The 12,346-nt window shown below is 39.9% G+C and overlaps 1 protein-coding gene across 7 annotated transcripts in view; it reads left to right on the top strand.

Moving 5' to 3' along the window:
- Nucleotides 1-1,931: 1,931 nt before the first annotated feature.
- TASOR (transcription activation suppressor) overlaps nucleotides 1,932-12,346 on the top strand; it is a gene marked incomplete at its 5' end in the record, with an annotated part of 55,533 nt that continues 45,118 nt past the window's right edge. For all 7 annotated transcript variants that reach the window (XM_084903094.1, XM_084903090.1, XM_084903096.1 and 4 more), the window contains 2 exons: nucleotides 1,932-2,289; nucleotides 10,182-10,327. In XM_084903094.1, the coding sequence (XP_084759220.1) occupies nucleotides 1,932-2,289; nucleotides 10,182-10,327 (504 nt within the window). The remainder of the gene's footprint in view (nucleotides 2,290-10,181; nucleotides 10,328-12,346) is intronic.

Genomic DNA, 12,346 nt, shown 5'->3' on the forward strand with positions numbered 1-12,346 from the left:
TCAATCCTCATGTCTTCATCCATAATACATAAAGGTGCACAGCTGCTGTGGAGATTAGGTCTTGGAGAAGTAGTCAGGTGTAAGTACTTTGTGATGGAATTAAAAAGGCCTAACTTCAAGTTCTGATTTCCATAACTTCATTTTATTCAAGGTCTTGAAATACTTTTAAAAATTGTGCATAATACAGGAATAGCTCAGATATACTGCAGGTTCAGTTCCAGATTACGTCAATAAAAGTCAGTTGTAATCTTTTTGTCCAAGAAAGCCAGCTGTAATCTTTTTGCAGGTGGAGAGTCTGGCCTTCAATTTGTAAAAAAAACCCGCAACATCTGTGAAGCTCAAGCAAGGCACATTAAAACAAGGTATGCCTGTGGTATCTCCCTGATAGTTATTGTGAGGATTAAATGGAGATGATGTAACTCATCTTGTCCAGTGTCTAGTAGAAAGCAACCAGAAACCAGTGATAGCGGTTTTAACCTAGTCAGCAAAACTATTCAAAAGGCATTCGACTTGCTGTTATTTTCAAGTACCACTTGCTGTATATTTTTTATTGAGTATTATTTTTTTTTTCTTCAGTATACACTCACCATAGGAAACCAAAGACACCAAAGGAAAACAATTTAAATCACCAGAACAAAATCCTGTAAACACTAGGCTGAAGTCATATGAAAGGATTCCAGGTATTGATTGCTTGCAAGAGGCGGACAACCACTTCTAACTCATCAAGCTGGTGTGGCTCTGTAGTTGAGCATTGACCCCATGGACCAGGAGGTCATTTCATCGCCAGTTGAGGCACATGCCTGGGTTGCAGGCTGGATCCCCAGTGAGGGGCCTGCAGGAGACTGCCGATGGACAATTCTGTCATTATTTTTTTAAAATATATTTTATTATTTTTCAGAGCGGAAGGGAGAGAGATAGAGAGCTAGAAACATCGATGAGAAAGATACATCAACCAGCTGCCTCCTGCAAATTCCCCGCCCCCACCGGGGATGTTCCCGGGCTGCTCCAATGGACATGCCCTTGACCGGAATCGAACCCGGGACCCCTCAGTCCGCAGGCCGACGCTCTATCCACTGAGCCAAACCGGTTTCGGCTTCCCTGTCATTACTCTCTCCCTTTCTCTCTTAAAAAAAAAATCAAAAAATATTTTTTAAAACATATAAAAGAGTGGGGGCCTGGTGGAAGTAATCTATTGTAAAGATGCAAGATCCAGTGAGAATGGCACCTCCCTGAACTCGGGTGAGGCTTTGCCAGAGGCTTTCAAGCTCTGGTGCTGCAGTTCATTCTCTTATCTTCTCCACAGGCTTTTAGTTGCATCTGTTCCAAAGACCGGCTTCATCCGGCACCCGCTGCCGGCGTCCAGTTTGGGCCTGTGTAACGCCTGCGCAGACAAGGAAGGTAGTTTTCTTTCAAAATAGGCGACACCTGGTGGGACGCGCCTCGGAGACCCACAGCGCTGGTCGGCACGGTCTCCCCTGAGGCCCATCCAACCCGCGGCCGGCGGGCGTCGAGGTGTTCGCGGGGCGTCGCGGGCGCCCCTTTTGGCGGGCTCCGGCGCCCGAGGCCCCGCCCCCCGGCGCCATCGTATCCGCGCCCGCCCTCATTGGGCGCCGCGCCCCCATTGGCGGAGCGGCCCACGAGGACCCCGCCCCCTCCCGGCTCAGACGCGAGCACGTTGAGTGGCGGGGGGCCGGCGAAGGATCGGGCGGGCGAGGAGCGGCTCCCGGGGGCCGGCGGCACGGTTGGAGCGCCCGCTGTGGGGGGCCCTCGAGAGACCCCCTGAGTCCGGAGCGCGGCCTGAGGGGACGGGCGGGGGTGGGAGGGGGAGGGTGGGCTGAGAGCAGCTCGGCGGCCAGGCTGGCCTGCCGCCCCTTCCCCCCACCCCCTTCACCTTGTCGGCAGAAGCTTCCCGGGCTGCTCACGCCGGCGCGATGGCGACTGCTGCGGAGACGGAAGCCTCTCCGCTGACGGACCCGAGCTGCGAAAGTGGCGGCGGCGGAGGCGGCGACGAGGAGATGAAGCGGGCGCTTCCGCAGCCCGAGTCTTCCCCACAAAATGGCGGCGGCGGCGGCGGCCCCAGCATCTGGGAGCCCGGCAGCGGCGGCGGCGGCGGCTGCGGTGGCGCGGCGCCTGAGGAGACGGCGGCCCCGGCCACGGCGAGCGTCAGCCAAGAGCAGCCTCGGGACTCGGCTGAAGCGGGCGCGGCCGCTCTCCCCAAAGGCCTCGAAGAGCCCGAAAAACCCGTTAGGAGGATTTTTCAGATCCCCAGGAAGAGCAGAGAAAAGAAAGGTGGTGCTTCCCTTCTTCCCTAATCCCTTCCTTTCTCTCTCTCTTTCCCCCCCCATCTTTTCATTAGAATCTGTCTCCTCTTCCCACACCCATCGGAGACGTAAACACGCTCCCTCCCTCCCTCGCCGCCACGGCCGCCCAGAGGCTGCGCTGGGAGCGAGAGGAAGGCGGCGGAACCACGCTCCTCGGCTCCCCCTCTTCCCCGAGGAAGCTTGGGAAGGAGCTCTCTCAGGTCTGAAGCTTGTCCGGAAAGGCTGCAGCTGCCCGAGGGAAAAAAAGATGGTGCTCGGAGCCCCTCCCTCCTACCCACCCACCTAACCCCTGAAGGCAGAGAAGCCGGTGTGTGGCCTCCGAAAGATGCTGCCGAGAAGTCTCGCTGTGGAAATAGCCCGTGGCCACGGATTCTGGAGCTTTCTCCCAGGCCATTCGTTGCTAAGAGGATCACAAGTGCCGCTTCTCCTTGTGGAAATTTCTTCAGCTCTATGTGTCTACCTGAAATCTGCTGGATGTCAGCGTCTTCCCTTGTCTAGAATAATCTCCATTAGATGTGATTCATGCACACTGCTATATTTTCCATCACACTTCCATTACCATGTAGATGATTTTTTTTTCTCTTGGTTTTGAAGAGTTTGCTTAAATAGGCTGCTCGCTCTCTCCTCTTAAATCCAAACTTCAGTGTATTTTTATATTGTATTGGAGAAGAATGGGAAGGTAGGCTCTTGGTGCAGTAACTTCCCTATGGGGGGGAAAAAAATAGGGAGAGGTTAGCTTATGCCCAAGAGTCTCCAATAAGAACCTTCAGATGAAACAACAACAACAAAGTCAAATTTTTGGAGCCAAAATGAGAACAGTTACATGAACTACGTTATCTTTTTTTTTTTTTTTTTTTTTTTAAACTTACTGCCATATTTCTGACATTTTAATGGAGATCAGAATTATTGTTTTCTATTATAGCACTATTTTTGACTAGCCGGTGATACAGGATGTTCTGGATTAAGTCAGTTTAAACCCTCTCTTTTACTTACTGCGTGATTCAGTTTGTCATGATTTACTTTGTAAAATAGTGAACATTTTTATTTACAGAAAACATAATTTAGTAAAGACAGGATCTGGAATGAAGCGTGTGCTTCTTTCCACCTGCATAGCCAACTCCATTTGCCCAATTGAAATTGTTAGAGCCATTTACCAGTTAGGTACATATACTGTTAATTTCTGTTTGGATGACAAAGCCAAGATCCTTGTGAGAAAAAGTGGTGACAAAGGTGAAGTTACCTTTTGTCCACCAGCATGAGGATGTTTCTAGAAATAAGTTAATGTAATATGTTCCAGGTTGAAGAGGGTGTTTGTAAAGGTCAAGGTTGTCAGTTCTTTTGTTTCAGTTATATAGTAAAGAGCGCTTTACGAGGAAAGTTAATGCCCTGCCTAAATTATCAATTGGTAGTAGGTTGTAAGTAAATTCAGATGGGCCCTTCTTATGATTTATTGGCATATCATGGTTTATGATCCTTTTGATGGGATCATAAAATTGGCCTAGAAACCTTCACAGTTTGATTTGAAATGAGAGAAGGCACTAGAAAGTGTTGAGAGGCATTGTCGTTTTGTGTCTTTTAAGTAAGATAAATTGTGAAGCTGCTATATTTTAACACACTAAAAGTGGATATAATTCAGGAATTAGGAAATAAGAAATTGTTATCTCCTGAGTCTGATGCCCTTTGGGGAAAATTTATATTTACCATTTTCACTTAGAGGCTAAAGGTGGTTACCTTTTTCTTGTTAGGGAGGTTTTGAATAAGGAAAATATGACATAATGGACTTTTTCATGTGTAGTGGAAGTGATGAGTTTTTAACTTGCCTAAATATTTATACACTGAGCAGCAGCTATTCAAATAATGCAATCATTAAAATGATTTAAATAGGGCCTTTAAAATTAAATAAACAGCTATTTTACCACCATGGACTTGATTCTGTCCAAGCTGAAAGCAGTTGGTGCTTGATAGAATTTAGTAGAAAAATTCAACTTTTCATTATTTTTTATTTCTTATAATTAAATGGTTTCTTTCTAAGCCTCACCAGAGGATATTTTTCCATTTATTTTTAGAGCATGGAAAGGAGGAGTAGAGACAGAGAGAAACATTGATGTGAGAGAGGCACATTGATTGGTTGCTTCCTGCACATTGATTGGTTGCTTCCTGCACATTGATTGGTTGCCTCCTGCATGTGCCCCAATCCTGGCCAGGGCCAGGGATCAAGCCCACAATGGTATGTGCCTTTGGCTGGAATCTAACCCAGGACCCTTCTAGGGGCCGACGTTCTGCCCACTGAGTCAAATAAGCTAGGGTTTCATTTTTTAAAACAAAATGCTTTATCAGAAGCAGTGCAGGAGATACTGTGAGTTTCACAATTTCAAAATCATCTTGGAAGTTTTGAAAGGTGTAAGATTTGTCTAGGTATAAGTCTACTAATCATGAGCAGTAGATCATTTTAGTAGATACCTCTGCTTGAACTTTTCAAGTATCAAAGGTTCTGTCGCAATCATATTTTAATATGGAGAATCTTTTCTTGTGGCTATGTTTTCCACTGAAATTTAAGATTAGGACTTGAATATTTTTGGTACCTTAAAGGTAAATACTATGTGAGTATAGTAACGTGTTGACTCGGTTTTCTTTGTCTTGACAATAGGGTAACATCCAAAATACTGCCATTCTAATTAAGTAATGTCAAATACTTTATAATGTTTAGCAAGTTATAGGCATTATAAGCAGGTTATATGTGTTAACTAAATCTCAACAATACTATGTGGTAGGTACTATTCCCATTTTATATCGTTTTTTTTTTTTTTTAGAGCTGAACGCGCTTTTTTTTAATATATTTTATTGAATTTTTACAGAGGAGAAGGGAGAGGGATAGATAGTTAGAAACGTCGATGAGAGAGAAACATCAACCAGCTGCCTCTTGCACACCCCCTACGGGGGATGTGCCCGCAACCAATGTACATGCCCTTGGCTGGAATCAAACCTGGGACCTTTCAGTCCGCAGACCGACGCTCTACCACTGAGCTAAACCGGCTTCGGCTTCGGCACTATTCCCATTTTATAGATGAGGAAAGTGAAGTACTGAGAGGTTCAATAATTTGCCCAAATCACACAGCTAGTAATTGGTGGAGTTGCGATTTGAACCTAGGTGTAGAGTACCTGTCACTAAAACTGTAGCAAGACTTCTCTTTTTAATATATGAGTTTTATTTAATTTTTGATCTGATCTATTTTAAAAAGTTTTTAAAATATTATTTCAGAGAAGAAGAGAGGTAGGCACATCAATAATGAGAGAATCATTGATCAGCTGCCTCTTGCATGCCCCCTACTGGGGATTGAGCCAACAATCCGAGAATCTTAAATCCTAAGGCCAAAGCTCTATCCACTGAGCCAAACCAGCTAGGGTAAAAGTGTTCCTTTTTAACCTAAATTTAGAAATGGTTAGCATGTCTTCATTCCTGGGGAATTGAGATTAAGTTCATTATAAAATTAATACATTTAATCAGTACTGATAGATTAAATGACCTAACTATTGACTGGAAGAGTAAAATTTTACTCTAATATATGTTGTGTTATTTATTGGCTGGGCTGTTTTCTATAGCAGTGTAAAGAGGCACTTGTACATTTAAATTGTAGAATTGCATTTTTTCAGTAGACGTTTTACTATTGCCTTCTTTTACTCTAAAATCTAATACTGTAAGTCATCAAAAGTAAGTTAAAATGGTAATTGTATTTGATACAGTTTTTCCCTCCAAAGGTTTTGGGAAATCACTTTCTGTAAAACGTGTTTTGGTTAATGTTTTATGTAGGGCACAAGATTAACTGCTCATATATGGGTGTCTCGTGCATGTGTATCATACACCTGCATCCATACTGGTCTAATCTTAGACTAATTCTCACTTTCCATCTTTTCCCACAAAATTTGTAATTTTTTTTTGGAACTGTCTCCTTCTTAAGGAAATGTGTATGGTGTTTCATTAGCTCTGAATGAATGACTGGGTTCTAAGTACCATTGATTTCTCTACACAGAAGTAAACCTGAGAATGAAAGTGTAGGCAGAATCGGGTTATTCACATAAAATGTTTGATAGGTACATATAAATACTACATAATGGAAGTAAAATTTTCTTTGACCCTGACCCTAGTCCAAAGAAAAAGTCAGTAGTGTCATATTTGTACTTGTCTCTGTAGATCTCTGCCAGCGTATTCATTGCTAATTCTGCAATATGTTCAACCTTGATTTAGAGATGAAAGCACCATTCCTAAAGTCTGTAGCAGTTTTATTAGAATGAAGAAAAGTGATTTTTAAAGTAACTTATTTATTGTAAGGAACAAATGGATATTTATTGGGTTTTAATCATTAATACTAGTAGACTTCAGAGAGGTTGATTCACAGAGAATTACCACATATGATCCCCAGAATTTTTGTTATTTCCTTTTCTTCCATTAATTAGTCACTTTAAATTTGAATGAATACTTCATATTATTCACTTGAGTGTTTTGAAAAGGGTCCACCTTTTAAAAGTTGAGCTTTTTTGTGTGTGCATATACACAATTTTAATAGAAATACAAAAGATCAGGATTGACTCTAAATTGGTAAAGGTAATTGTGGAAAAATGTTCCTTTGACTAAGGAATTATTTGATGACTTAAATTTTATTTCTTTTTCAACTGCATAAATAACATTAAATTCTTGAGTATGTTTTGTATGCTACCAGTAATGAAAAATATTTAGTGATAATATGAATTTGGAGTCAGGAGATTTGGATTCTAGTTCTGATTCTGTGATACAGTGTTTTCTTATCCGAATTATAAATCTCCAAGTATCTTTGTAAATCTCTTATTCCTATAAAATTTAAGTTAGGATAGGGAAATCTTACGAATTGTGATTAGAAATCAACTCAGTAGTCATCATTCTGGCATGCATTTGAAGGAGGTCATGCAAATAAGTAAAATTGTATGTTTCTTACTGTATCCCTGCTGCTAACCTTTATAAACAAACAAATAAAAAAAGGTTTCCGTGGCCTTTGGCCCTATTAAATTTATTACAATGAGAAAGATTTCAGAGAAGACACATAAGAGGGTAGAAATAGCATAATCCTAGGCATCAAATTCTTTTTGTTTTATAGTTAATTTCCTATGTTTTAAGTGTTTTATATGACTTCATTTTTTAAAGTGAGGAAGAAGAATATATATATATACACACACACACACACACACACACACACACACATATATATATATATATATATATATATATATATATATATATATATATTCTAGATCTTGGAAATAAAGTTTGAGCACTTATACACACACACGCACTTTAAAAAAAAACAAACCACTTAGAATTCAGAATAGGAGCTCTGGGAAGCCTGAATTTAAATCCCAGCTTCCCTATTAATTGTGTTACCTTGGGCAAGTTAACTTCAGCTGTCTCAGTTTTATTTGTGAAATGGGCACAATGAACTAAATTAAATAGGGTGGTTTTGATTATTAGGTGAGGTAATGCATGTAAAGCTCTGAAAAGTAGTAATGACCCACTAATTATTAGTCTCAATAATGGTTAGAATCCAGAGAACAAAATATTGGATACTGACTTCCTTTAAGTGAAATGGATGATTAATAGATAAAATGTTTTGTTCCCCATTTGGATAGTCACAGGATTGTTTATTCTTGCCTCAAAAAAATGGCCCATAATTAAGATTACGATTTATAAGTATTATCTGTAAAGGAAGTGAGGATATGTTGACCAGAGTATATCTAATGTTTAGAGTATTATTAAGGATGACAAAATAGACCACCAGGGAATGCACATTCACAACAGAATAGTTAAATTTCTAAACTACTTTTACGGGCATATTGACCTGAATTCTTAAAAATAGTTTCTCTTTAGTACAATACTTCGGGATGAAACAGAAATGTTAAGTACTTTTTTGAAAATAACTTAAATGTTAATTGCTATATAAACTTATATGATTTAACTTAATTTTTCTCATGATTAGATTGATGGTAGAAATAGTGTTGGAGCAGCTCAACTAAGAAAGCAATTTCTTTTATGAAGATTTGTAAAATTACCTAGAAATTTGAAGCCATATGATACTTTTTGGCATATTTTAGATATCTGAGGTCACTTTGTTAGTTTAGAAACATACAAATTGCCCTAGCCAGTTTTGCTCAGTGGATAGAGCATCAGCCCTCATACTGGAGGGTTCTGGGTTCAATTCCGGTCAAGGGCATGTACCTTGGTTGCAGGCTTGATCCCTGGCCATTGTTGGGGTACATGGGAAGCAACCAATTCATGTGTCTGTCACATCGATGTTTTTTTCTTTGTCCCTCCCCTTCCCACTCTCTATGAAAATCAATGGGGGGGAAAAAACCCACAAATCTATCATGCATTAACTATTCAACTATTTTTTAATTGAATTTATTGGGGTGACATTGGTTAATAAAATTATATAGATTTCAGGTATACAATTCTATAATACCGTGTTTCCCCGAAAATAAGACATCCTCCGAAAATAAGACCTAGCGCATGGAAAGATAAAACATCCCCTGAAAATAAGACCTAGCGCAACTTTGGGAGAAAAAATTAATATAACACACTGTCTTATTTTCGGGGAAATTGTATATTATCTGTATATTGTGTTTACAACCCAAGTCAAATCTACTTCAATCATCACTTATCCCCCTTTATCCTCTTCTACAATCCCCCCTTTTCCTCTGCTCATCATACTGTTTATATTGTCTTTCTGAGTTTTGTTTTTTGCTTAATCCCTTCACCTTTTCACCAAGCACCTCAAATCCCCTCCCTTCTGACAGCTGTCAGTCTATTCTTTGTATCTATAGTTTCTATTTTGTTAGTTTACTTATTTTCTTTTTTTTTAATTTTTAATTTTTAACTTTATTTTTTATATATATTTTATTGATTTTTAACAGAGAGAAAGGGAGAGAGATAGAGAGCTAGAAACGTCGATGAGAGAGAAACATCGACCAGCTGCCTCTTGCACACCCCCTATCGGGGATGTGCCCACAACCAAGGTACATGCCCTTGACCGGAATCGAACCTGGGACCTTTCAGTCCGCAGACCGACGCTCTACCACTGAGCCAAACCGACTTCGGCTTATTTTCTTATTTTGTTCATTAGGTTCCAAGTGAAATCTTTTCCATGTGTTGTCTTGTGTGGCATGAGGCATATAGTGGTTACTTATGATAGCTAAATTTCTTCTACAAATGAGAGAATTGAGCTTATGTTTGATTAAGTAATTGATTTACCCCCAGGTCTCCATAAAGCCAAAAAATGCTAGGTAGGATATTTGCATTCAGGTTTGACTCTCAAACTTCACATTTTTTCACTAAGTTTTTGTAATAAATGTCCTACCACTTGTTAGTAATACCAGGTGCCAATCGATGCAGCATATCTAACTGTTGTACTAAACACCAAATGGAATCATTTTCTTTTAAAGACACCTAAATGTTTTATTCAATGTTTTTATGCTTTTTCAGTTAGGGTGGAAACAGTTCGGTGAAATAAATGGTCCACTATTTCAGTGTAGCGAAAAATAGGAGTTAAGTATATGGGCAAGTTCATGTGAGAGTCTAGGCAATTTAGGTTGCCTAATGTAGCATCCCTAAGATTTACAAAATTATAGCATTGTGTGCATGTTTAATGTGAGGTGGTTATTGCTAAAGGATTTGAGCAACTGCTTTTCATTTTTCTTTAGTGAATCAATAAGTATCTCTTCTGCATATCACAAAGTAAGATAATCTTGAAGTCTTTGAAATTTTTTTGTAAAAGCCCACAAAAATAAAATAAACTGCATTTAAGAATCCATCTGAAAATTAATATTTTTCATTTTTAGCACTTTTTCAGCCATTAACTCCAGGATCTCGTGAATTTGAAGATGTTTTAAATATTCTCCATTCATCTTACCTTGATCCAACCTCAGTAACAAATTTTAACTATAAATGTGCTTGCTTGGTACATAACGAGCTTCTGGAAAAAGAGGTATGTTTTAAATTGTAATTGTCAGATTCTACAGAATCAATTAGTAGCCTGTAATTTGTTTTGTTTTTCTTTTCTTTAAAAATGTTAAAGTTTTTACCTAGCTGGAATGACTGTTGGCTTAGTGTTGTCCTGTGCACTGAAAAGTTGCTGGTTCTTTTTTTTTTAATTTTTATTTTTTTTAATTTAATATATTTTATTGATTTTTTACAGAGAGGAAGGGAGAGAGAGAGAGAGCTAGAAACGTCGATGAGAAACATCCATCAGCTGCCTCTTGCACAACCCTTACTGGGGATGTGCCCGCAACCAAGGTACATGCCCTTGACCGGAATCGAACCCGGGACCTTTCAGTCCACAGACCGACGCTCTACCACTGAGCCAAACCGGTTTCGGCAAGTTGCTGGTTCTATTACCAGTCAGGGCATATGCCTGGTTTCCAGGTTCAGTCTCCAGTTGGGGCATGTACAGAAGGTAGCCCATCGATGTTTCTCTCTCACATCAGTGTTTTTCTTTCTCACATCAATGTTTTTTTCTCTCTCCCTTCCTCTAAGCATGTCCTTGAGTGAAGATTAAAAAAAGAAAGCTAGCCCTAGCCAGTTTGGCTTAATGGAAAGAGTGTCAGCCTGCAGGTCCCAGGTTCCATTCTGGTCAAGGGCACATGCCTAGGTTGCAGGCTCAGTCCCCAGTGTGGGGTATGCAGGAGGTAGCTGATCAATGATACTCTCTCATCATTGATGTTTCTATCTCTCCTCCCTTCCTCTCTGAAATCAATAAAAATGTATTTAAAAAAAAAAAAGTTTCTAGGAAAGCCAACTTATGGAAGGGAAAACATTTAGTATTAAATGACATCTTTTTAACTATATATTATGCCTAAATTGGAGCATAATGAAATCAAGTGTGTATATTTTTTTAGGATATGCTTAATTCCCCCCCTCCCAAACTGTTGATTGATGTTTGGATTATCTTTTTTTTTTTAAACTATATTTTATTGATTTTTTTTTACAGAGAGGAAGAGAGAGGGATAGAGAGTTAGAAACATCAATGAGAGAGAATCATTGATCAGCTGCCTCTTGCACAACCCCTACTGGGGATGTGCCTGCAACCAAGGTACATGCCCTTGACTGAAATCAAACCTGGGACCTTTCAGTCCACAGGCCGATGCTCTATCCACTAAGCCAAACTGGTTTCGGCCCATCCTCATTTTATTTTATTATTATTTTTTTAATAAACCTTATTGTTCATATTATTACAAATGTTCATTTTTTTCCCCTCCACCAGGTTCCTACCCCACCCTCTGCCCTTTACCCAACCCCCATTGTCCTCATCCATAGGTGCACAGTTTATGTTCAGTCTCTTCCCGCACCCCCCACTCTTTTCCCTGAGAACCATCAGACCACACCCCTTCCATACCTCTGATTCTATTATATTCAATAGTTAATATTGTTCATCAGGTTTTTTAATTCCCTTGGTTTTTAGATTCACTTCTTAATAGTTATGTATTTGTTGTTCATAATTTTTATCTTTATTTTCTTTCTCTTCCGAAAGAACCCCCTTCAGCAATTCATATAATTGTGGTTTGGTGGTGATGAACTCCTTTAGCTTTTTTTTATTAGTGAAGCTCTTTATCTGGCCTTCGATTCTGAGTGATAACTTTGCTGGGAAGATTATTTTTGGCTGTAGGTTCTTGCTATTCATCACCTTGAATATTTCTTGCCATTCCCGTCTGGCCTGCATGGTTTCTGTTGAGAAATCAGCTGACAATTGTATGGATGTTCCTTTATAGGTAACTACCCATTTCTCTCTTGCTGCTTTTAATATTCTCTCTTTGAATTTGCTCTTGGAATTTTAATTATGATGTATCTTGGAGTGGTCCTCTTTGGATTTCTTTTGTTTGGGGTTCTGTGTGCTTCCTGGACTTATAAGTCTAATTCTTTCCCCAGATGGGGGAAGTTTTCTGTCACTATTTCTTTCAGTATATTTTCGGTATCTTGCTCTCTCTCTTCTGGGACCCCCATAATTCTG

The sequence above is a fragment of the Pipistrellus hanaki genome, assembly GCF_964339955.1.
Source record: "Pipistrellus hanaki genome assembly, chromosome: 13".
In the NCBI taxonomy this organism is placed as follows: domain Eukaryota; kingdom Metazoa; phylum Chordata; class Mammalia; order Chiroptera; family Vespertilionidae; genus Pipistrellus; species Pipistrellus hanaki.